Source organism: Athene cunicularia, assembly GCF_003259725.1.
Source record: "Athene cunicularia isolate RWA chromosome 4 unlocalized genomic scaffold, athCun1 chr4_part2, whole genome shotgun sequence".
NCBI classification, from domain to species: Eukaryota; Metazoa; Chordata; class Aves; order Strigiformes; family Strigidae; genus Athene; species Athene cunicularia.
The window spans coordinates 9460141-9483106 of record NW_020799099.1 but is presented as its reverse complement, the minus strand read 5'-3'; the positions used below and the strand labels follow the sequence as shown (position 1 = coordinate 9483106).

The following is a 22966-nucleotide window of genomic DNA, read 5'->3' as shown; positions in this document are numbered from 1 at the left end:
TTTGAGGGCAGACTACTTTGAAAGATGACTGGGTTGTGTGAAATAGAATATGTTATATGTGTCTTACGTTCTTTGGCGAGGCAAAAACCAAACTCAAACCAACAGCTTGCGTAGAAACTCATGACAGCTACTACCTTTATGCCTTCTGGAGTGATATGTATTCTTTCACTTTTCCCTCCCTGTGTGAAATTGGACTTAAAAACTGTAGACTGCAATGTGGAGAAGTGAAGTCAATCTTCAACTTTTCTAGCGTATCATGTGGCTTCTAGTCACAGAGCAAATGGATAAGGTGATAAAAGGCACGTTCTTCATATGTCACTTTGGAAAATCTCATTGCTTCCATTGATGAAATAATACTATTTTGAGTCAACTGAGGATAGTTTGGCTAACAAATTACTTTAAAGCAGATGCTTAAGTGGTAACTATAACTGTGGATTTTTTTGTTTTAAGTATAGTTTGGTCAGTTATATCATTCTTAAACCAGATCTGTTTTTTTCAGGTGGAATCGTTTATCTTGGATCAGGATGATCTTGAAAACCCTATGTTGGAAACAGCTTCCAAATTACTTTTGTCAAGTACTGCTGATGGTGCTGACCTGAGAACAGTAGATCCAGAAACCCAGGCAAGATTAGAAGCTTTACTTGAAGCTGCAGGTAAGTACTCGTGTCCCGTACAGGTTTAACCCTGAAGCCCTTACACATGAGACCATACTGCAACTGCTTGCATAAGTCTAATCCATGTGAGCATGATAAAAATGCAGAGTGTAAGGAAGTGGGAACATGGCAAGGTTGTGCAAGTCACTGAAGAGAAAAGTTCATTAAAGCATTTCAAATTTTGGAAAATCAGAGTTTCACGTGAAGGCTGCGCTTCTAATCATATTGCTTCAGTGTTGGATTTCTAAAATCCTGAGGAACAATTAACATCTGACCTTGGCTTGCAGTCTTATATCAAAACTAAATTGCAGATACTATATGAAAAGCTTTAGTAGTTGCTTATGCTAAGTAGTTGTCAGTTGTTGCAAAATAATGCCTTCTGTGGATTGGAGGCTTTCATTCATGCCCATCACATCTGAGTGCAGCTTTTAAGTTAGTATTGTAAACAGTTAATCCCTTCGTTTTGGAAGCTGTAGTTCATTATGCTTGAAATGTTTCTATCAACAGATCTTATAGGCTCAATTTCAACTTCTCTGTTTTCTCCTTTTCTGGCGTGCGTACCAATTTGTTGTAAATTGGAATGAAAGGAATAGGTAAGCTGTCTACAGCTGATGGTAAAGCATTTGCAGATCCTGAGGTGCTTCGCAGACTGACTTCTTCGGTCAGTTGCGCGTTGGATGAAGCTGCCGCTGCACTTACACGGATGAGAGCAGAAAGCACAGCAAATGCAGGGCAGACGGACAAGTAAGCCAATTTTTATATTGTATTTCTTCAGTAGTTTGCTACTTTTCGAAGCAGTTTCTCTTGTATCATTTCTGATTACAGGATGGTGAAATTCTTATGCAGGTGGAATTAGTGCCAAGTTATCACCTGTGATATTCCTGTTAAATATTCCTGGACTGTGAGGTCTTGCAATGGAGAGTGAAGCAATTAAAACTGCTTAGAATTCAGAAATCATGCTTCGAGTAATTGAACTTGACCAAGTGTAGAAATGAGATTTCTAAGCTTTTAAATACTATGGGCCTTAGAATTGTACCAAAACCCAGCAAATCCCAAAAATGGGTCATTTAGTGATAGCATGAAACTAGCTTTGAGCCAAGAAACACCTAAACCCAATCTGTTTTAGACAATTTCAAAGTGACTTTTTAATTAAGGAAGGAAAACATTTGAGGGACTGGATCTTCGTGGTGGTCAGCAGCCTTCTTGTGTTGGGTAGGACCTTGGACAGAGCCTTGTTCAGGAAGTTGCTACTTTTTAGCTGGACTTCTGGGCTTTATTTGTGGTTTTTTGTCTTACTGGGATGTTTGAGGGAAAGAAAAAGTATATTCCCTTCTAGGCTGTCATTAAGCTTCAATACAACAGAAACAGTGTGTTAGTAGAAACAACCAAGTCCTGCTGTGCTAGTTGGCAGTTTGTTCCTTATATACTGTGTAACTCCAAAGAAACATTTCTTGGTGTGTTGATCAGGCCATAGGAAGAACACAACAGTTTGGTGTTATGTCTGCCTGCCCCTGGCAATCTCTTTTCTTCTGAACAGTGGCTGTTGCTAAAGTTGTTACCAGGACAGAGAATGTGGGAATTGAAAATAAATATGGGAAATGCAGTGAACAGACACATTTGAGAAATAAATTTCCATATATTAAGATTGTGTCTGGTGGCACAAATTAAATAGGAGTCCTGGGTACAATAAACAGGTATAAGTCCTTGCTACAGAAATAACCACTTTTACATCATGAGTATTTTAAGAATTCTTCATATTCGTATTGAGTTACATGGTTTGCAAAAGTTTTCTGTCAACTACCTTGTTTTTTCATGCCCTTTTCAGTTACTTCTGTGTTGATAGGACTTCCTAAATGAAAAAGAGATGAAAAGGTAGTAGGTGGAGTGAGGCCAGTAGTCATGGATTTATTATTATCAGTCCAGTTATTTGGAGCAGAATAAAGAAATATGTCAGACCTGAATTTTTATTTTCACAAAGTAATAACTGTTTTGCGCTGAAGGCATTGTAGACAGACAGAATTGGCAGGCTTCTAGTAGACTCTTTTTGACTGAAACAGAATTGGAGGAATAGAAGTGAACTTGTGGAGTGGCATGAGAACCACAAGTACTCTGATTTAGGGCTTGCCAAACAAGGAGCATTTTGCACTTCTCAACTTGGTTGAGTTAGGGCCACAACTGAAACAACAGATAGCATTACAGACTTCTGGGATTTTCAACATGAGATAGAAGGGAAGTGATTAATTTTGTTGTAGGAGAGGAGTGATGCAGATGATTTCTTTTAGTTTAATTAACAGTTACAGTGCTGAACAAAAGTTAAAGTTTTGTTAAGATGGACAAGATATTTCTGTGTCCTCTGGACCCGGAAGTAAAAGAGAATATGAATACAGCTCTGAGTAGTGGTTGCTGATTTGGGAAGGAATACTAATGATCCTGTACTTAGCTTGATTTAATCAGTTCTTGTGTTTGAACCTTACCTCAGAAAATGAGTGGGACAAAAATATGTGTTTTCAAACTGAGACTACAAAGCAGGAATAAGCTGAGACTCTATATTGTGTTGTAATCAGTAATAGAAACCAACAGTGATTTGCTTGCAGTGCAATATGACTAGCCTTTCAAAAGGAGAAGTTACTACTTCTCAGATTCTTAAATGATTACCAAAAGACATGTTGTACTTCCATATGGCATAACACTGCTGCATGTATAGCGCTCAGACAGTAAATTAGGTCTGTGGTCATGTCTTCTCTCAACATGTTTTCTGCTTCAGTAGTACACTGTGCAGAATCTGGTATCCTAAATGGTCATCCTGCAGATGTTTCCCTTTTAAACTACTGTTAAAAATTAGTAACAGGGCAGTTGAATATGAACATTACTCAATTTTCGGAAAAGTTATGTGGAAAATTTCAAGTATAAAAATGGCACCTCTTTAATTAGCAGTTGGCACTTTTTTAGATTAGGTTTCCTTTTTTGTTGACTATATCCTCATGGCATGTTGGATTTTTACTCTGCGCACAGAGAAGGTTTCAAGCATAGTCCATTTTCACTTTTAAATGCTTTCTATCTTATTAGCCGCAGCTTGGCAGAGGCTTGTTCAGAAGGAGATGTAAATGCTGTGCGGAAGTTGCTAATTGAAGGCCGAAGTGTGAACGAGCACACAGAAGAAGGGGAAAGCCTCCTTTGTTTAGCCTGCTCAGCAGGATATTACGAGCTTGCGCAGGTTGGTTTCCTAGCTGGTTTTAGTGTGCGTACTGTATAAAATAAGTGTTGAACTAATGTATTCCAGTCTTATGCACCTGGAAGGTGGTGTTAAGGTAGCATAAAATGTCAGTTAACTGGCAAATGAAGACTTATATGTAAACTGAATGTTGCTAATGCATTATTTGTGCTTAATTTCTCTAGGGGTTTCTAACCCAAAACTGTGTGATAGTGAAGGTGGGGGCTTTGTGTAGCATTTCAATTATTTTGACACTCTGATTTGTTTGCAGGTTCTTCTGGCAATGCATGCTAATGTAGAGGACCGTGGTATTAAAGGAGACATCACACCTTTAATGGCTGCTGCTAATGGCGGACATGTCAAAATTGTCAAGTTGCTGCTAGCTCATGGTGCTGATGTGAATGCACAGTCATCAACAGGTAAGTGTGGTAAAGCTTGTTGAAAAGGACTGAAAACCTGGCATTTGTAGGGTGTGGGAAACATTGTGTGGAAACGAGAGGAATGGCTCTCAGCCAAGCAACAGAGTGCTGCTTTGTGGTTTTATTATTTAGCTTCTGCTTTTTTTTTTTGAATGAAGACACAAAATATTAGTTGGCTGTAGATGTACAGGGGTGGATACAGTCAACTAGTAAGTGAAAGGTATTTGTGTATATAGAATTTGTTGTCATATAGCATTTTAGGCTCAGTTTGGGAAGTTTCTGTGTACATAAAACTTACTTGGTGTCAGGTCTAGCAAACCAAGGGAACATAGTAAACATAAGAAGATGGTCCCCTTCCCATGGGGTAGACATTTGTGTTGAAGTGACCAAACTGGGATATTTTCTTAATTTGTCAGCCTTGAAGTGGAGAGATTGTGTGTAGTTAACAGTCACTCACAAATGGAGTACTGACCCTGAATGATGAGGAAAGTTGGGATACTAGAAGATACCTTAATTTTTTTTTTTTTCAGTGAAGTAGTTCTGTGTAGTAATACTGCTTTGACACTTCTTTTAAGGTATCTTTCATAAAGGCAAATTCTTTGACTGTTTTGTTCAGATAAATTTTTGTGTGTTTTCCATGGAGGTTGTTTACATCTTGTAGACTATGGGCATTTTTTGAACTAGCCCTTTAGAGGTGTTTAAGACTTATGTTGCTTTCCTTTTTACTGCATAGTATGTGCCTCTTAATTGAGAGGAAAAGGGATGGGGTTCTGTGACAGAAGCTGGGATTAGCCAGGATAGAAATGGGAAGAGAAGTGCACCAATACAGTCACCAGGTACAGGGAGGTCGTCAGTCTGTCAGCACTGAACTACTTTGTGCAGTTACATTTTCTTCCCCCTCTCTGTAGTTCTGGTCTGTTGCCAAAAAAAACCTGTTCTGTAAGGTAGCCAGGTAAAAGGGATGAAATGAAGCATAAGTTGAAGTTCCCAGTGTAGAAATGCGCTCAAATGCTGTTTTCAAACCTTTTTCTCTTCTGGCTTTAGGCAATACAGCCCTTACCTATGCCTGTGCTGGAGGCTATGTAGATGTTGTGAAAGTACTGCTGGAATCAGGTGCTAGTATTGAGGACCACAATGAGAATGGTCATACTCCTCTGATGGAAGCAGGAAGTGCTGGCCATGTGGAAGTGGCCAGAGTGCTGTTAGAAAATGGAGCAGGCATAAATACGCATTCCAATGAATTCAAGGAGAGCGCGCTTACGCTGGCTTGCTACAAAGGTATAGTACCACATACCATACTTGTAACAAAGGTGTAACAAATGGGGGAAAGTGTGATAGGCGTGAAAAGTCTATTTAAACATGAATTTATTCAGCCTTGCTGTCCAGGACAAAATTAGTTCAAAGGCTATGAATAGACACTTTCTAATGCTTTTAACCTGGCTGTGATAGCACATATCATGTATGCACCATATGTAAAATGATGATCAGTATGGAGTGTGTATCAGTGTAGAGCCTTTTGTCTGAGTTGTTGTGATGCTTTAAAGGATTTGCTATTGAATGAATTAGGAGACGAGAAATTAATAGGCTTTATCATAGAGTGGTAAACTTTATGTATTATAGCTATATTAAACAAGATATTTCTGCTTAGAGGAATTAATTAATTTGAAAGGAGTTAGCACTTGAGAAACATGGAAAATCTAGGACCTTGCCTTTTAGGTGTTAAGCGTAGACAACAGTCCTTTCTTGCCTCCCTTGGAGTGTTAGGCAGCTGTCTTGCATCACCCAAGCAAGGATGGTTGATGTTAAATTAAGAGGCCAAATGTGTTCACACAGCTGAGCAGTTGCTATTATAGTCACTTAGGATGTGTTTTATTAAAGCTATTAAAGTGGCTCTTTGCATCACAGAGTAATTGATGTTGGTAGCAGAGGTACTTCTGTGGCATCTCAGTAGAAGATGGTCTTAGACTTTCATTTATGCTTCTTTTATTTGCCTTGATAAATTCGTAGTTCACTGTTGCTGAATACCCTCATAGGCCATGGTAATTTCCTTTTGTGGTGGCTGTCAGAGCAAAGGGTTTTCGAAAGAGGGGCGTGGGAACCCGGAACATTTTCTTCCTGAGAAAATGAGCTTGGGCTCAATCCTAAACTGAGATTGGAAAGCAGAGATGAAAAATTGAAAGTCTATGCTTAATTGTTCACAATATATGATATATGGGACACAAGTGAACATATTCAGACTTCTATGTTTTTCACCTTACCCATATATGATTTGTCTGTCTTCTGGACATTTCTCTGTTGCTCCAAATCTCATGTTTAGAGCATAAAAAATAAGCTCTTAATTTTCTCATATTGCTTGCTTCCTGTAGTAGAATGACATGTGATATTTGCAACCAAGAAGGCCAGTAACTTTTCCCAAATAAAGGAGCAAGGATGGAAACTCAATGTAGCCTCATATTGGACAGTGTCTGTGCTATTCATGGTGTTACTAGGTGTAGTAATGGCCATAGCCATGTTGAATTACAAAATAGAATTTTTTTTTACCTTGATTTTATATGTTTGCATATTGTGTGGGTCATGACGAAGTTCATTGGACTTGGCATACATACAGGACCTGGTGAACTGTAGCCATGAATTAAGTGGTTGAGACCAAGTACTCTCAAAAAAATCTGTTAGGTGTCCTTATCTTTCGAGGATTCCTGTCATTGGTTGAATTCCTAACAATTCCTAAGAAGTGTGCCAGACCCTCTGCTTCATGTGTTTTATGGTCCGAGGGTCACTGTGAGCTCAAGGACTGGTTACAATGCCATTTATAAAAACAGTAACCCTAAATCATTAATGTCAGAAAAGTAGAGGGGAAACCCTGACCCCCACCAAAAAACCCAACAATTCTGTTGTATTTTTTTTTAAATCTACTATGTTACCACAAATTAAAATAACTGTGGTAAAGCTTCTGGAGCCTGTACTACTTGTCTCTAATGTCACCTCAGGGAAGGCATGTAGTTCAGATATAATTTTAGATACTATGTGAATTGCATTGTATTTGTAGTAACTATGTTGCTAAGCTTCTGTGCACATTCGAATGTGTAGATACAAACAGGCCTTTCAAGAGTGTCTCATGGGATTGTTTTTAATGTTGTAACACAGCCTTCTGTTCCTTTATTACGTACATTAGACCCTTTCTGTGACTTGTGAAATGCTCTTCTTAAAGTAGTTCTTAATCTGTTAAGTGTTTCCTTCATACAGGCCATTTAGAAATGGTGAGATTCCTGCTGGAAGCTGGTGCAGATCAGGAACACAAGACAGATGAAATGCATACTGCTCTCATGGAGGCTTGCATGGTAAGAGATGTATGGTTTGAGCAGTGAGGCATGTGTCCTCTCTCTTCACTTCCAGAAGATGATCAAAGTGATTCTTTTGGATCTTTTTTTGGTACAGAACCTAACTATGTGAGATTTTGGTTCTCCTGTTGCCTGATGGCCCTTTTGCAGAAGAAATCAGAACTTCCTGAAATGGCAAAATTGAACTTGTTCCTCTTGTGACTTACCGAGTAGTTGAATTCTTAAGAGACATCATCTAAAGCTTGTCATGTGAACATTAGCAGGAGAGCTTTATTAACCCATCCTTTGGATAAGTAGGCTTTTCTATGTCCAGTGGCACTTTTATTTTTTTCCTGAGGTGGCAGAAGTCAGTAAGACTGTGCTTATTGTCCCAAAGCAGCTTCTGAAGGTTACATCTCTCCTTGTATTATATATGTCTTGCTCTTTGCTTTTTGCCCTCTGATAATCATAGAGGCCTGGATTGAAACAGATACTTTTGTGGCCTCAGTTCACAGAAGCTAATAACCTCAAGAGATAGCAAAAAGTAAATAATAGTAATTCAGGTAAATAACTAATATATTTGAACAGAACCTTTTTTTGCTTTGTGTAATTCTTCAGGCTCCTGGATGAGCAACTTTCAGTTTACAGTGAGGAAATCCTCTATCTCAGTATCTCCAAAGTAAATAAATTAAAGTTAAAATTCTCAGTGGTTATTGAAATACTTTTAACAGTTCTAATGTTAAACCCAGTGCTAAACATAGGCAGTGAGTATGGACCTAACCTTGGCTATTGGAGGCCTTTAACATACTATGTCATGTTTAAGGAGTTTGTAAGTTCTCTTTCAGTGTAGGTGGTTATGTTTAGTTATGCATGTGCAACTTTAGTATGATTCACATAGCCGTGTGCTTCTTGAAAACACAGGATTGGAAGCTTTTGGGGCAGCAACTAGGAGATTGAAATGGAATTTGTTACCTTCCTGCTAACAAGAGTACTTTCATGTTGCTTTCCCCATCTGAGGCAATTGTAAAATGACAATGTAGAATAGATTACCTTTTTACAAAACTTAGTAAGATTGTGAGAACAACTCCTAATTTCTTTGGATAATAGCTTTTTGCCATAGAACACAAATATATGTGAACCTTTCCCTTGAAATGTTATGTACAGGTATATTTTAATGCTAGAATGATATAATTGATGCTAAACTTAAAATTCTTCCAGGCTTTTGTGGTGAAGAAATCTTGGTAAATTGATGTCTTCAGATAGTTTTTCTGTCTGAAGTATTGTTAGACTTGAACAGCTATGTAAGTGTCAGGTATCTGCATCTTCTTTAAAAGCACATATCTGCTTTAAAATATATTTCCTACATATTACCTCAGGTAATAGGATCCAATTGCTCTGGCCTTTTTCTTTGGAGATTTCTTTTGATGAGGGAGTATAAATGTAAATGTGCCTGTTTATTCCCTTCATTTCTTCTCCCAGGAATTGTTTAGACTTTGGTACCCCCTTTGAGAGAAGTGAATATGCTGCCCTGAGTTTATTAACTGTGCACCATACCAAGGGTTGGCAGGGGTAAAATAGCAAGGTGAAAAATCAAGCAGGTGTCAGTTTGTGTTTATAGAACTGAGAGTGTTTTGAGGCTTTTCCTGCTGGAGAAATGAAAATGAAACAAAATTAAGCAGAATAGGTTCCATTTCTAGACGGGCCCCTCTGTTTTCTTTGTGACCCAAAATTGCAGTAAACTGTTGTGAAGGGCTTGCTGCAGAAGTTTCTTCTACTGTTTAGGATGCATACCTGCAACATGCTTAGGTAGGTCCATAGTTTGTTTATACCTTATGCCAACACATTCTAAATTCTTTGAATATGGAACTTAAATGTAAAACTGAAAACAGGTTTCCTTTTTACCCTCCTTTCTAAATGGATTTCCTATGGTTTGGGTTTTTTGTGTCATTAGCCTTGTGTAGTATCAAGCTGTGAATCTCTGGCCATAGAGGAGTGCCACAAATCTTTATTTAGTCTTCCTTTCCCTGAAATAACTGTAATGGTTCAAAAATCAGTTAGTTATGTCTATTCGAGGAAGTTAATAGCTTCAGGTAGGGGAATCATTAACAGAAACCATTCTACTTCTTAAGAATTTGTTAGAAAGAAAGGCATGTACATAAACAGGACTTCAACTATTGTTTATCTCTCTCTGAAATCTTAATAGATTAGCCATATAAATACTATGGGTGTTGTCCTTGCAGTGAGTTCCCTGGAAGGTGAGGATAAAATTGCCTTGTTGGATATTGCAGTAACCTTCCAATCAGGATGGCTTCTTGGCGGATCAGAAGTTCACAGAGGAAGAAGAGTTTTCATGGAGCAAGCCTTCTTCTTGTCACCCTCTTCCTCCCCTTTTCCTTCCACCGACAGACTAACAGAAGTCCATCGGACTCATAGGAATGTTGAGACCTGTATGTTTTTTTAAGAGCAATAGCAAAAAACCCCAACTTAGTTCTGCAGGAAACTGTTCCTAAGTAGACATTTCCACACTGCTGCTCAGAACTGACAGACAGCTGAGCATCTCAGTACCTTCAGATCTGATTGAGAGGGAACAGCTTTCTATAACAGTATCTAGAAAGTTTGCAGTCTGATATAAAGCAGTGCAGGGGCTTCTCATCACAGCATGCTTTTCCTGGAAAAATAGCATTAAACTTGAATATATGTTATAGAATCGTTTGTATGTGGCATATTACTTAGATACAAGCCAGCAAGACTGTTCAAACTTTGTCCTACAATGCATTCTGGAAGACTTCTGAGCTGTTTTTATAGACAGCAGTTACCACTGGTTTAATGCAAATGAGCTGCTGGGCTGTGGGATTTGCCTTGTGGGAGCAAAAAGCAGGTTTGTCTAGTTTGTGCTTCCTCTTGCACAGTGATGGCTGAGTACTAATTGCCTACAGTGGTTGATCTTTAAAATACACCTGGTGTGCTTATGCAGATTGGTCAGATTACTTTTGGTGATCTAATAGCAGTTGGGAGGCTTTTTCTAGCTGTTGTAGAAGAGCTGAACAGCACCACCCCACTGTGAGGTTTGTTAAAGCACAGATAAAATCTTGTGTGATTAAACACCAGCAGTTAGTCTCAAGGCAGCTTGGCCCATATAAGAAGCTTTGAAGCATACCTTTTTACTTGCTGTTTGCCAATACTTGTCGTGAATCAGGGATGATTAGTGAGCTGTCTTGCCAGAGCCTGATGTTGAGGCACTGTGTGCATTTCCCTGAGGAAAGATTCTTTATGGAGTCTTGGAATTTTCCCCTAAAATAGTATTGTAATTTCATGTAAAAGGTGAGTATGTCCTAGTTAATGTCCTAGATATTTTTCTGAGTGGAAATAATGGTTTGCTTCCTGGATATCAGAAGAAGGTATAAATCACTTAAGAAAATGAAGCCCAAAAATATCAGATGCGTTTTCATATTTTGTGTGGAAAAGAACATTTTGGGGTGTGGCTCTACCATGTTGAGGCTGGCAATGGCTGCGATTTGCTGCCACTTAATAGTTAATCTGAGATGAAGGTGTGCTTTCCTTGTTCAGTGACAACCTCAGGATAGACTTGTGTTCCTGGTAAGATGCAGTTTTTTCTGTGTAGCCCTTCTGTGTTTTGTGTGTCAGACCTTTTCCCATTATGGTTACTCGAAGTTTGAATGATGACAGTTTCCTCATGAAAAAAAACAGTTTGGAGAGTTTGTGCTGTTGTTAGACTGCAGTGACCAAGCCGGTCTCTGCTTCTGTCTGAACAAAAGCAGAATTGGATGGCAGCTGGCTGTGTCACTGTCAGGCTGCCAGTGTAAACATACAGCCGAAAAGCCACTTCAAATAGTTTCTGAATTTATGGCATACTAAAAACATGACGAAGATCAGATGCTCAAATATTTTCTTTGTTTCTAAAGGAAGAAAGCAAATGTAGAAGCTACATTGTGGTGAAGCGAGTTTGACAGCATGATAATGGTGTCTGGGAAATCCTGCCAAGGGGAGGCTGTATTTCAGGTGGCTCCTGTGATGTGTTAGGAATCTTTGACAAATGGTCTTGTTTTGGTTGTTCTTTTGGAGGGAGAAAGTCAGTCCTGATTCTGCTATTAAATTGAGCAGTGAAATAGTTTTGCAAGAGTCAAGAGGCAAGCATTGTCATCATGCATGCCTTCTTTTTAAAAAAGGAGGGAAGCAAAATTGTTAAACTTAAATCCTGTCCTGTCTTCCACCTCCATCTTTAAAAGCTGGGAATCTGTAACCTAAATACTCTGAGACAGTCTCCATGGGTGTGAGGATGAACTGCATTCCTGACGTGTTGTTTTTATAACTAAAATGCACAGTATTTAATAAATAACACAACTGCATGTTGAATTGAGAACAAAATTCCCTCTTTGACAAAGTGAGACCGTTGGCATTAGGTGACTTTTTTTCAATGTAATTGTAAAGTTTTTAGGAAGAACATCAAAACCTGTTCTTAAATCCAAGATTTTTTTTAAAGTGAAATTCTCTGAATACTCCTTTATTTATTAGATTGCTAGTGTTGTTAGTAAATTTGGCAGAATGCAAGAAAAAACACATTTGAGTGGTAATTTATTTCATAGGATTTTAGTTTCTGTTTGTCCATGTCCCATTGTCCAGTCCTATCCCCCCAAGCTGATCCCAAACACTTGGAACTTGAATCTTATGATAAGAAGTTGACAGGCTTGTTAGTTACACCATCAGCAGAGAAGTTTAATATGTGGTTGACAATATTTTATTTTTGAATTGAACATAGTAAAACGTGCATGAAGTTTCTTGAGGTGCTTTTAATACTAGATCTCTAGTCTTTACGCAAATACTTACGAAAATTATTTAGGAAGACTGTTAAGCAAGTTTCATTATAGTTTGGACTACTTTATTCCCTTGTCACTGTATATTCTGAGGTAGTTTGAGTTAGTGACTGCTTAAAACTTTGGAGAAGGATAGCTATTTTTTCCGTTTTGACAGTCTTTTGATTTATTTTTTTTTTTTTTTAATTCTTAGGATGGCCACGTGGAAGTGGCAAGATTACTTCTTGACAGTGGAGCTCAGGTGAACATGCCTGCTGACTCTTTTGAGTCTCCATTGACTTTGGCAGCCTGTGGCGGGCATGTTGAACTGGCAGCTCTGTTAATTGAACGTGGAGCTAACTTGGAAGAGGTAAACGATGAAGGATACACACCACTAATGGAAGCAGCTAGAGAAGGCCATGAAGAAATGGTGGCACTGTTACTTGGTCAAGGTAACTATTGTGGTGGCTTCCGTAGACTTATTCAGTAGGCATCTGCATACACTAGGGGGAAGGAAAAAAAAAAAGCTTTGTTATTGTAACATAATTTTTGTTTTCTTCTTCAACAGCTTCTGAACTCCCCCACACCTCCCTTCTTTTTTGAGCAGTTCATGGGATAGTTGAGGGGTTAGCAAAATAGATTTTGCTCTACTCATTTACTTTGTAAATAGTTATTCTGAATTGTTCTTCAGGTTTGTGTTTTCAGACAGACATTGAATAGTAAACAGTTAATGTAACTTGCACTCTGCACAATGGCCTTGGCCTATCTTGAGATGGTATTATTGCTGTAAAGCTATAGAGAAGTACATTGAGGTCCTCAGAGGGGTTTTCAAAGTAGTTCCATGAAATTGAAATCTTTTAGTTTGATGTACTGTGATTTTAGAAGAAAATTTCTGCAGGTCTAGAAATGAGATGGGTAGTAAGATGTGTTGTGCATCAGGAAATGGCTTGCTTTGCTGACATGGGTTTCATTAACTAGTGTTTGCTGATACATGTATGGTTTTGGTGTTTTGTTTTGTTTTAAGGAGCAAACATCAATGCTCAAACAGAGGAGACACAGGAAACTGCATTAACTCTGGCTTGCTGTGGAGGTTTTTTGGAGGTTGCTGATTTTCTTATTAAAGCAGGAGCTGACATAGAACTTGGTTGTTCTACACCTTTGATGGAGGCTGCTCAAGAGGGTCATCTGGAGCTGGTTAAATATTTATTAGCTGCAGGTATGGAGTAATTCTGTTAACAGTTTTGTATAAGCTTAATAGAACCTTAAGAGAAAAACAGTTTTTCTGTATTCATTACATTCTCATTAGCAGCTTCTTGAAGTTGACTGCAAAGATTTGTGGAACCTTAAGTACTTTACTAGTTGGTCCCTAATCTAGCTTTTGAAGGTTAAGTTGATGTAAACTCACTTGGAACTGAACTTCTAGTTTGTTTATATTTTTTACTCCTCTTGAGTGTGATTAAGTTGTTTCATAGAAGTTGGATTGGAAGGGGAATGTTCAAAATGTGCTATCTGATCTGGTAAAGATTATGAGGAGACTTGCATGTTTTCCATAATGAACTTCATAAAGCTTATATGTTTGTTACTATTGCTGCAGGGGCTAATGTGCATGCAACAACAGCAACAGGTGACACAGCACTGACATACGCCTGTGAAAATGGCCACACTGATGTAGCAGATGTCTTACTTCAGGCAGGCGCGGATCTAGTAAGTCGTTACCTTCTTAAAAAAAATGTAACTAGGAAATGAATTATAAATGTCTTTTTGGTCCTGAGTTCACTGCTGACAAATTAACGAGTGTACTGTTAATTGTCTTAATTATCTTCTAACCCTTTCTTTTAATTGTGAATTGGTGATGCTTTTCTAATGGATTCTAGGCTGTTTGATGACCTCAAAGTACATAGGTTAGTTGCAGTACTTTGGTGATTGTCTGAAGCATTTTGAAGCTGTTCAAGTTTGCTTGTACAGAAAAATAGGGGAATTTTATTCTTCTGTCATGTGCAGTCCTGAACAGTATGCAGCTTTGAATTGTTAGGCTGATTATAGGTTAGTATGTGTACCTGCAGATTTGTTCTATTCCTTATGCAGAAAACTGTTGATAGTTCTGATGTTATCTGTTTGGTGTACCATAATGGAATTAAGATGATGGAGGTAAATTGATTTTTACATTTCAGTAGGCTTGTACATCAGTATCTTATCAAAGTAAAATTAAGCATGACAGAACACATTTTGTTTAAATAAAATCCCCATCATGTGCTTGAGTGCTTCTTGTCTAGGAGTCTTAGTCCTGTGCAGAGGTAGGTAGATAGTTTAATCTGTCAGCTAGATACAGTTGGTTCAAAGGTTACATGAATTTTTATGTTGATGGTTTGTGAAACACTGAAAAGGGATCATCCGTGTCTGGTGTCTTGTCATACAAAAAACCAAGAGGCTGAATTTTGCATCATTTCACATATGCTACTTCTGAATTGTGAATTCTAAGCCTTCCTTTTTCTGCTCTAGGAGCATGAATCAGAAGGTGGAAGAACTCCTCTCATGAAAGCTGCAAGGGCAGGTCATGTTTGCACTGTTCAGTTCTTGATTAGCAAAGGTAAGAATGTGAAAAGGTTCTGATTTTCTTGCTGTTGGAAGTACTCAAAGTTAAGACATGTCAGTATCAGTGTAACTTCCTTGGATTTGTTTCAAATATTGTAACTCCAGTCAGTCATGGATTCTCAAACTAGGCATGTAATGATCACCTCTGGTTTCAGGTGAGATTAGTAGAAACTGCAACTACTTCTAAAAGTAATTATATCCCAGTCTCTAATTCCTAGTAAAAGTAGCAACAATAGTAGTAGTTACAGGGTGTTTCCATGCTCCCGGTGCAGCTTTTGAGCATGTCTTTTCAGAAGTTTAATTTCAAGTGCCTGTTTGAATCAAAGTTTTGACTGTAACTTGCTTGATACTGTCAGAACTGTTTGCTTCAACCTTACATCACTGTTGAATGCATAGAGCTGATACAGAGCTCAGAATTTCTATTTTCTCTCTTGAGTTGAAACTGATTTATGTTTCTTGTACCCTCGTTGTATGGAGCATGACTGGCCTAGAGTGTCCAGTGTGATGTCATTTTCCCTGTGTATACTGTAAAGAAGCAGAGCTGCAATTAATCAGCTGCTTGCTGGTGCTAAGATGCATGGATCCATGTACTGAATCTTAGCATTTGGTTTTGTTGGGGTTGGGTTTTGTTGGGTGTTTTTTGTTTCTTTTTGTGTGTAGTATTTTGTTTTGTGGTTTGATTTATTTTTTTTTAAAAAAAAAAAAAAAAAAAAAAAAAAGGCATAGCCCTGGCACAGTTGCTGGCAAATTTAAAAGCATTAGGTTCACCTGGTATGTGACATACCATACTTAAAATGTAGCCATTTGAACAGTCAATTTGGAGTACTAGTCCAGAGAGGGTTTTCTTTCTTTGTGACATGGTAAATGATCATCTGATGATAGTAAAATAATTGACTCTTCAATTTTATTTATCAATTTTAAGACTGCAGCCATGGAGAGCTATGCTTTAATTTTTAAGACAAAAAAAAAAGCTTCCTGTTAGCTTCCTGTCACTTCAGGTAGAGGAAAACTGGGTTGAAGACTACTTAAATATTTCCCCCTCTCTTTTTGAAGGAGCAAATGTGAATAGGACCACAGCTAACAACGATCATACAGTGTTGTCACTGGCCTGTGCTGGAGGTCATTTGGCAGTTGTGGAGTTACTGCTAGCTCATGGTGCTGATCCTACACACAGATTAAAGGTTTGTTACTCAGCTACGTTATTTTCCTCTGAGGTAGTCTTTCATTAATCTTTAAACTAATGATACCCAAGAAGATCTACTCCTTTTGTATTCTCTGCAACTGACCCAACATGTCATGATTTAAATGGAAGTAAGATGAATGATCTGGTATTTTCACAGAAGGCATTATGCTCATGAACATATTTATAGAAGTTGGAGTTAGGAGTCAGACAGTGGAGTAGGCTGCCCAGGGAGGTGGTGGAGTCACCATCCCTGGATGTGTTTAAGGGTTGTTTAGGTGAGATGTTGGGGGATATGGTATAGGGGAGAACTTTGTAAAGTAGGGCTGATGGTTGGACTCGATGATCCCAAGGGTCTTTTCCAACCTGAATGATTCTGTGATTCTGTGAGTGCAGTCTACTGATTTACTATGCATGTAAAGGTTGCACGCAAGTTTTAAGTTATAACAGTGCAAAAGGAAGTAAAATTTTAAAGTACTAGGTATTTTTTTTGGAAATACTTAGAATCCTTAAAGTTTAGATGTAGACACTGCAGATTGAATGAATATCTATTAAAGCAGTCTTAATATCTACTGTTGTATCTCCCAAAATGCATAAGTGTTGTCATGTTTTGATGGTACTCTTTTCTAATATTGTGATCTTATACCTCTTCAGGATGGATCAACTATGTTAATAGAGGCAGCAAAAGGTGGTCACACCAGCGTGGTTTGTTACCTTCTAGATTACCCAAACAACTTGCTTTCTGCTCCTCCACCTGATGCTACTCAGCTGACCCCACCATCCCATGATTTAAATAGGGTAAGATTTAAGGTGTGGTTATCTGTGGGTTTGTGGGGCTTGTTTGCATGTCTTCTTGCAGCTTGCTCGAGTTTAAAGATGAGAAGTGTCGCATCATTTCATGAACTACTGAACTGTAGGTGAACACACTGAAAATTACTTTGAGCTGTTATGAAAATGGTGAAAATGCTTTGAGCATCACTGTGTAGTGCTTTCATTATTCTTCTTATTGCTCTATAAATATTATTGGAAAAAATGAGGGGAGAAAAAAACCCAGCAAGGTAAAAGGTCTGCTCTAATGAGGCTCTTCACAATTACATTTGTAGCCCATTGTGGCTTGTATTTGCTTTGCCATAGTATAGCACTGTACCATGCTGAAATAAGTGTTGTTTGGCAAGTAACTTCATAGTTTAAAAATGCAAAGTATATAAAAGTCAGATGATCTCAAATTGTTAACTAATGAACTCAGCATATTAAAAACCATATTAAATGTTATTAGTCACCATTAAAGTCTGCTTTTCTAACAGGTTTTGTTTACCTTCTATTGAATTATAACTAGATTAGAGTATGAGAAAAGTAATCTGTTAGTATCCAACATTTTAGGCTCCTCGTGTACCAGTGCAGGCGCTGCCCATGGTCGTCCCACCCCAGGAGCCTGACAAACCCCCTGCTAATGTCGCCACAACCCTTCCCATCAGAAATAAAGGTCAGTCTTAGTTCTGGAGCTTTTTTTCTAAATATCCTTCCTAGGTAGAAGATAGAGGGTTGCACTTCTAGCAGAGTAGTTCCTTATGAAGAGTGTTTATGGATTCAGTAAAGGAAACTGCAATTTTAAATATTTTTTTTTTAAGGATTTGCTTATCCGCCAAATATGAAGTGTCAGTCATCTAACCCTGTAATCATAAAGCGTCAAGAAATCTGCCTAAGTAAATACATTAAAATATATTAGTCTGACATACTGGACTAATGCAAAATTTCACCCAGAAGTCTATATAAATTTGATAATGCAAGTTGTAAAAACAATGTTAATCTCCATATCATAGTTGAATTGATAACTTGTGTTTACTTAGGATAGTAGTCTTGGAGTGGGTTTGAGTAACTTGACAGAAGGCGGAATTTCTTGTGCTATAAAATATTTAGTCTGATATGGCTCAGGTCCTCCTAGGACTAAATTTGCATCTATTTTGATATCGACATTTTGACATTTAACTCTTTCTGTACTTAAGAATTCTCTTACAAAACAATTTTTATCAAGGATCAGCAGTAGTGCAAATACAGGCGTGCATGTCATAAAATTAATACTGTGTGTACACTTGTATTGTTCTGGAAATACAGCGAGAATGACTGGAAGAAACTGGGCACCTCCACTGACTCAAATCCTGAGTTTTGATTTATCTTTCGCCCTTCAAAATTAACCGATTGTTCCTTCTCCAACCGGTATGGCAGACCATGTCAGCTGTGTTACTGTGGACTTCTTCATAAAAGATGAATTGGATGAGTCCATCACTCATTCTTACAGGAAGGCTGAAATATTTGCCTTGCCTGGGCAGAGAGCTGAGTTTTGACACAGGCAAAATCATGTCTGCTATGGATAAAACGTAGTGGCTAAACATACCCTGTTAGATTCTGTTAAATATAAATGACTATCCTGGGTTCTAGCGCTGTTTGTCAACTGAGCAAAGCTGGATACCTGTAGCGAAAGGATTCAGTAGTCCTAGAAAGTGTAGTGCTTCCTAAAAAGTACCGAGTTATTCACAAAGCTCGTGGCCTAGAACAAGTCACCTGTCCCTCGAGATGTTTTTGCATCACTTTTGCTGTGCTTTCAGGGCTGTAACCATATGTTTATGTCTTAACATGATACCAGACGCAAAACATCAAGTAAAGAGACAGCATATCCTTTCTTTTTGTCAGCGTATCCTTTCTTTTTGTTTCCATTTATCTTGTAGCACCACTTGATAACAGCGGCTCTTGAGACAATCAGTTCATTTGGCAAAAGTATAACAATTTTTGGAATAAATATGTCAACATAGCACAGGGTTATTTGGAATGTATGCGCAGTAATCAGTACTGTTAAATTGCAGTCTGACTGCTCTAAAATTGATAGCAAAAGATAGGGTTTTCTTTGAGGGCCTTACAGTACACACTGACCTTCTGTGGGTGCTGTGTCTAGGTACATAACCGGCCATTTAGCATCCCAGCAGTAGCTCTATAATGAGGATGCCATTCATATGCACTTCCATTGGTTCTGAGGGGGTTTCTTTTTCACACAGCTGCTTCTAAACAAAAGTCCAGCAGTCATTTGCCAGCAAACAACCAGGATGTACAGGGTTACATCACCAATCAGTCTCCAGAGAGCATTGTAGAAGAGGCTCAGGGCAAGTTGACAGAGCTGGAGCAGAGGATAAAAGAAGCCATAGAGAAGAATGCTCAGCTGCAGTCCCTGGAATTGGCACACGCTGACCAGCTCACCAAAGAGAAGATTGAGGAGCTGAACAAAACGAGAGAGGAACAAATTCAGAAGAAGCAAAAGATTTTGGAGGAACTGCAGAAAGTGGAGCGAGAGTTACAGCTGAAAACTCAGCAGCAGCTAAAAAAGCAATATCTAGAGGTAAAAGCGCAAAGAATTCAGCTCCAGCAGCAGCAGCAGCAACAATCTTGCCAGCATCTGGGACTACTGACTCCTGTTGGGGTAGGAGAACAACTCTCAGAGGGAGACTATGCAAGATTACAGCAAGTGGACCCCATCTTGCTTAAAGATGATCCTCAGCAAGCTGCTGCGCAGACGGGTTTTGCACCAATTCAGCCTCTGGCGATGCCACAAGCTTTGCCTCTGGCAGCAGGTTCCTTACCTCCAGGGTCCATCGCAAATCTTACAGAACTGCAAGGTGTTATAGTTGGACAGCCAGTATTGGGCCAAGCACAACTAGCAGGGCTGGGGCAAGGAATACTGACAGAAACACAGCAAGGGTTAATGGTAGCCAGCCCTGCTCAGACGCTCAATGACACGCTGGATGACATCATGGCAGGTGGGTTTATATTGTTATGAGCAGGTATAATATTTGCTTGACCAGTTGAGGGTATGTCCACTTCTTTATATGTGTGTGTGTGTGTTTGTGTATTCCTGCTAGCTCTACAGCAGGTACCACTAGCCTACTGATCCTTGTCTTGAGGAGTTCAGAGAACTAGTTTTAATTTTTCAATTTGCAGGGTTGCCTTTCCTTTTGTTGGGCTAACTGGTGCCTATTTGTCAGGTTGGTATGTCAGAAGTGGCACTTTTAGCTCTTCATAGTTGGTGGGGGGATGTGCTAGGGTCTAGCGCAGTTCTGTTTCAGCCTGTTTGTAGCTCAAGAACAACATTTTGATGATACTGGTTAGTACTTTGGACTAGCTGCCTGCAAAGTGACTTGGAGCACTCAGGCTTTGAGCAACTATAGCACCACATCAAGCCTATAATGTGAAAGGAACCTGTAGGCTTGTCTTCTGCAAGCTGCTCTAGTTGGCCTTCAGTAGTCTACCCATCAGAAGTTGTTACTTCCGTTTGGGAGAAAAAGGTTGTAATTCTATGACTTCTAAAAATGTCTACTCATAAAAATGGCTGCTTAGCCAGAAGAAAAACAAATTTGGCCTTCCCAGATTCTCCTTAATCACTTTGGAGAATTCTTTACCCAGTGACATCAGTCCTTTAAGGCCTAAGTATTAAAATAAAAGAATAAAACAGGTTTTAAATACCATAGGAAATGGAAGTTGTTAGTGTTGCTTTCCTTTACACCCGTTTGAGTTGCACTTAATCCCCTTTCAGTGTTAGTGTAAAAAATAAAATACTCATTTTGACTCAGCTGATTATAGATTAACTGTTAGGACACAGTGTTAAAAAAAAAAATGTTACTCATGAAAATTTGGTGCTTTTGATTAAGCTGATGAAGTTTTATTTTTAAAAGTGATATCTGTTTTGACAAATTTGCTTTGTCAAGCATGTTAGGATGAGGGGTGTTTGCCAGAGGAAAGGCAGGTCTACGGGAATGTTACATAACCCAGAGTTGCAGAGCTGTGGAGCTGGTCCTGCATGTACTGCAAGAGTTACTGGACTACAGTAATGGTGCGAAGTGAATAGAAGATAAAGTAATGATTAAAAATACCAGGTGGTGATTTAAAGTACTTCGAACATCACTTTTCAAATTAGGCACCTAATGAGTAATCTGATGTTCAGGCAAAGCCTCATTAAAGATTACTGAAATTTACGGGACCTACAGTGATTCTTTTCTGAAAATCTGGTATTAGAGTTTAAGCCAAAACATACAGATTGGAACCTGTCAGTGGATAAAAAAAAAACAAACTCGATGCATGAAACAGTAGATGAAACTATGTGCATCATACAGTGATAGTGAAGATTTCTCCCATGGAGCTGCTGGGATACATAACAATACCAGCTACTCAGTTCAAGAGATGAGATAATTACAGCTCTTGATTACTTACAAAGATTCCGTGCAATGCACTTCAGTTGTGTTAAAATACAGCAAATTTTGAGTTACGACATTTGTTAAGTTTTTAACTGCATATAACATCTTGAGAACCTACAGATTTAGGTCATCTGCCACATACACACATGGTCATGCATGCCTTTTTGGAAAGGTTGGGTGTTTCCAATGTGCATTTGAGTGAATGTTTTTGTACTACTTCGTCACAGTTTTTAATAATGTGCATGCACACATGCAGTTGGGAATGAGGTCTAAGTTCATAGAATCACAGAATGCTTTGGGTTGGAAGGGACCTTAAAGATCATCTAGTTCCAACCCCCCTGCCATGGGCAGGGACACCTTCCACTAGACCAGGTTGCTCGAAGCCCCGTCCAACCTGGCCTTGAATACTGCCAGGGAGGGAGCAGCTACAAGCTCTCTGGGAAACCTGTGCCAGTGTCTCACCACCCTCACAGTAAAGATTATTCCTTACATCTAATCTAAATCTACCCTCTTTCAGCTTAAAACCGTTACCCCTCATCCTATCCTTATACCCCCTGATAAGGAGTCTCTCCCCATCTTTCCTGTAGCCCCCTTTAAGTACTGGGAGGCATCTATAAGGTCTCCCCAGAGCCTTCTCTTTTCTCCATGTGGACAACCCCAACTCTCTCAGCCTGTCCTCATAAGGGAGGTGCTCCAGTCCCCTGATCATCTTTGTGGCCTCCTCTGGACCTACTTGCGCAGATATTTGTCCTTCTTATGCTGGGAGCTCCAGAGCTGGACACAGCACTGCAGGTGGGGTCTCATGAGAGTGGAGCAGAGGGGTAGAATTGCCTCCCTTGACCTGCTGGCCACACTTCTCCTGATGCAGCCCAGGATATGGTTGGATTTCTGGACTGTGAGCATGCATTGCCAACTCATGTCCCTGCTTTTCATCCACCAGTACTCCCAAGTCCTCTGCAGGGCTGTTCTCAATACCTTCAGGCCCCAGCAAATTGTACTCCGGAAGGCATTTGTGTTGTCTGTTAAAAGCTGTACAGGTGCAATTCCAACTTTGCTTTTCTGTGAAGCAGCTGATTTTAGAGGTTGAGAGCAGACTCAGACCTGAGTAGGCAACTTAAGTATCATCTTGAATCCATGCATCAGAAGTTAGTGTGGAGGTGGAATGGGCTTAATGTAACACAAAAAGCAGCAGCCAAGTATTTTATCAGCAGCTTTGTGTGTTGCTTGAGTAGGATCCTTCTAGAGTATTCCCATAGATTTAAGTCTCTGTTCCTGAGATTACTTCAGTTTAGTTCCATTAGAGTTGTGTCTTGCAACACTGATGAGAAAAGCAAAGTTTGACCTTGACTGTGAAAACTTTATCTAATGTTTATGTCTGTGCCTAACTAGTTGCAAAGAATGAGTTTAACTTTTCCATCAATTTTAAGTACTTCTTTAAAACATGGCCAGGTGTGCAAATGCTGGTATTTGTCCAAGGCAAGTGTAAGACAGGGGTATTGCTGTAGAGGTCAGGTGTTCTTGCTATTAACTCTGGCACTGTAGAGTAGAA

The 22966-nt window shown here is 39.0% G+C and overlaps 1 protein-coding gene across 3 annotated transcripts in view; it reads left to right on the top strand.

Moving 5' to 3' along the window:
* The window catches only part of ANKRD17 (ankyrin repeat domain 17), a 56647-nt gene that overhangs the window by 5571 nt on the left and 28110 nt on the right, over positions 1 to 22966 (top strand). For 2 of the 3 annotated variants that reach the window (XM_026847709.1, XM_026847708.1), the window contains exons 2-15: positions 497 to 653; positions 1241 to 1397; positions 3720 to 3867; positions 4136 to 4283; positions 5328 to 5561; positions 7527 to 7621; positions 12626 to 12863; positions 13436 to 13627; positions 14006 to 14115; positions 14911 to 14998; positions 16057 to 16184; positions 16838 to 16981; positions 17564 to 17666; positions 19231 to 19986. In XM_026847709.1, coding sequence (XP_026703510.1) covers positions 542 to 653; positions 1241 to 1397; positions 3720 to 3867; positions 4136 to 4283; positions 5328 to 5561; positions 7527 to 7621; positions 12626 to 12863; positions 13436 to 13627; positions 14006 to 14115; positions 14911 to 14998; positions 16057 to 16184; positions 16838 to 16981; positions 17564 to 17666; positions 19231 to 19986 — 2653 coding nt within the window. In that variant the 5' untranslated portion in view covers positions 497 to 541. The remainder of the gene's footprint in view (positions 1 to 496; positions 654 to 1240; positions 1398 to 3719; positions 3868 to 4135; positions 4284 to 5327; positions 5562 to 7526; positions 7622 to 12625; positions 12864 to 13435; positions 13628 to 14005; positions 14116 to 14910; positions 14999 to 16056; positions 16185 to 16837; positions 16982 to 17563; positions 17667 to 19230; positions 19987 to 22966) is intronic. The other variant, XM_026847710.1, reaches the window with a different exon arrangement.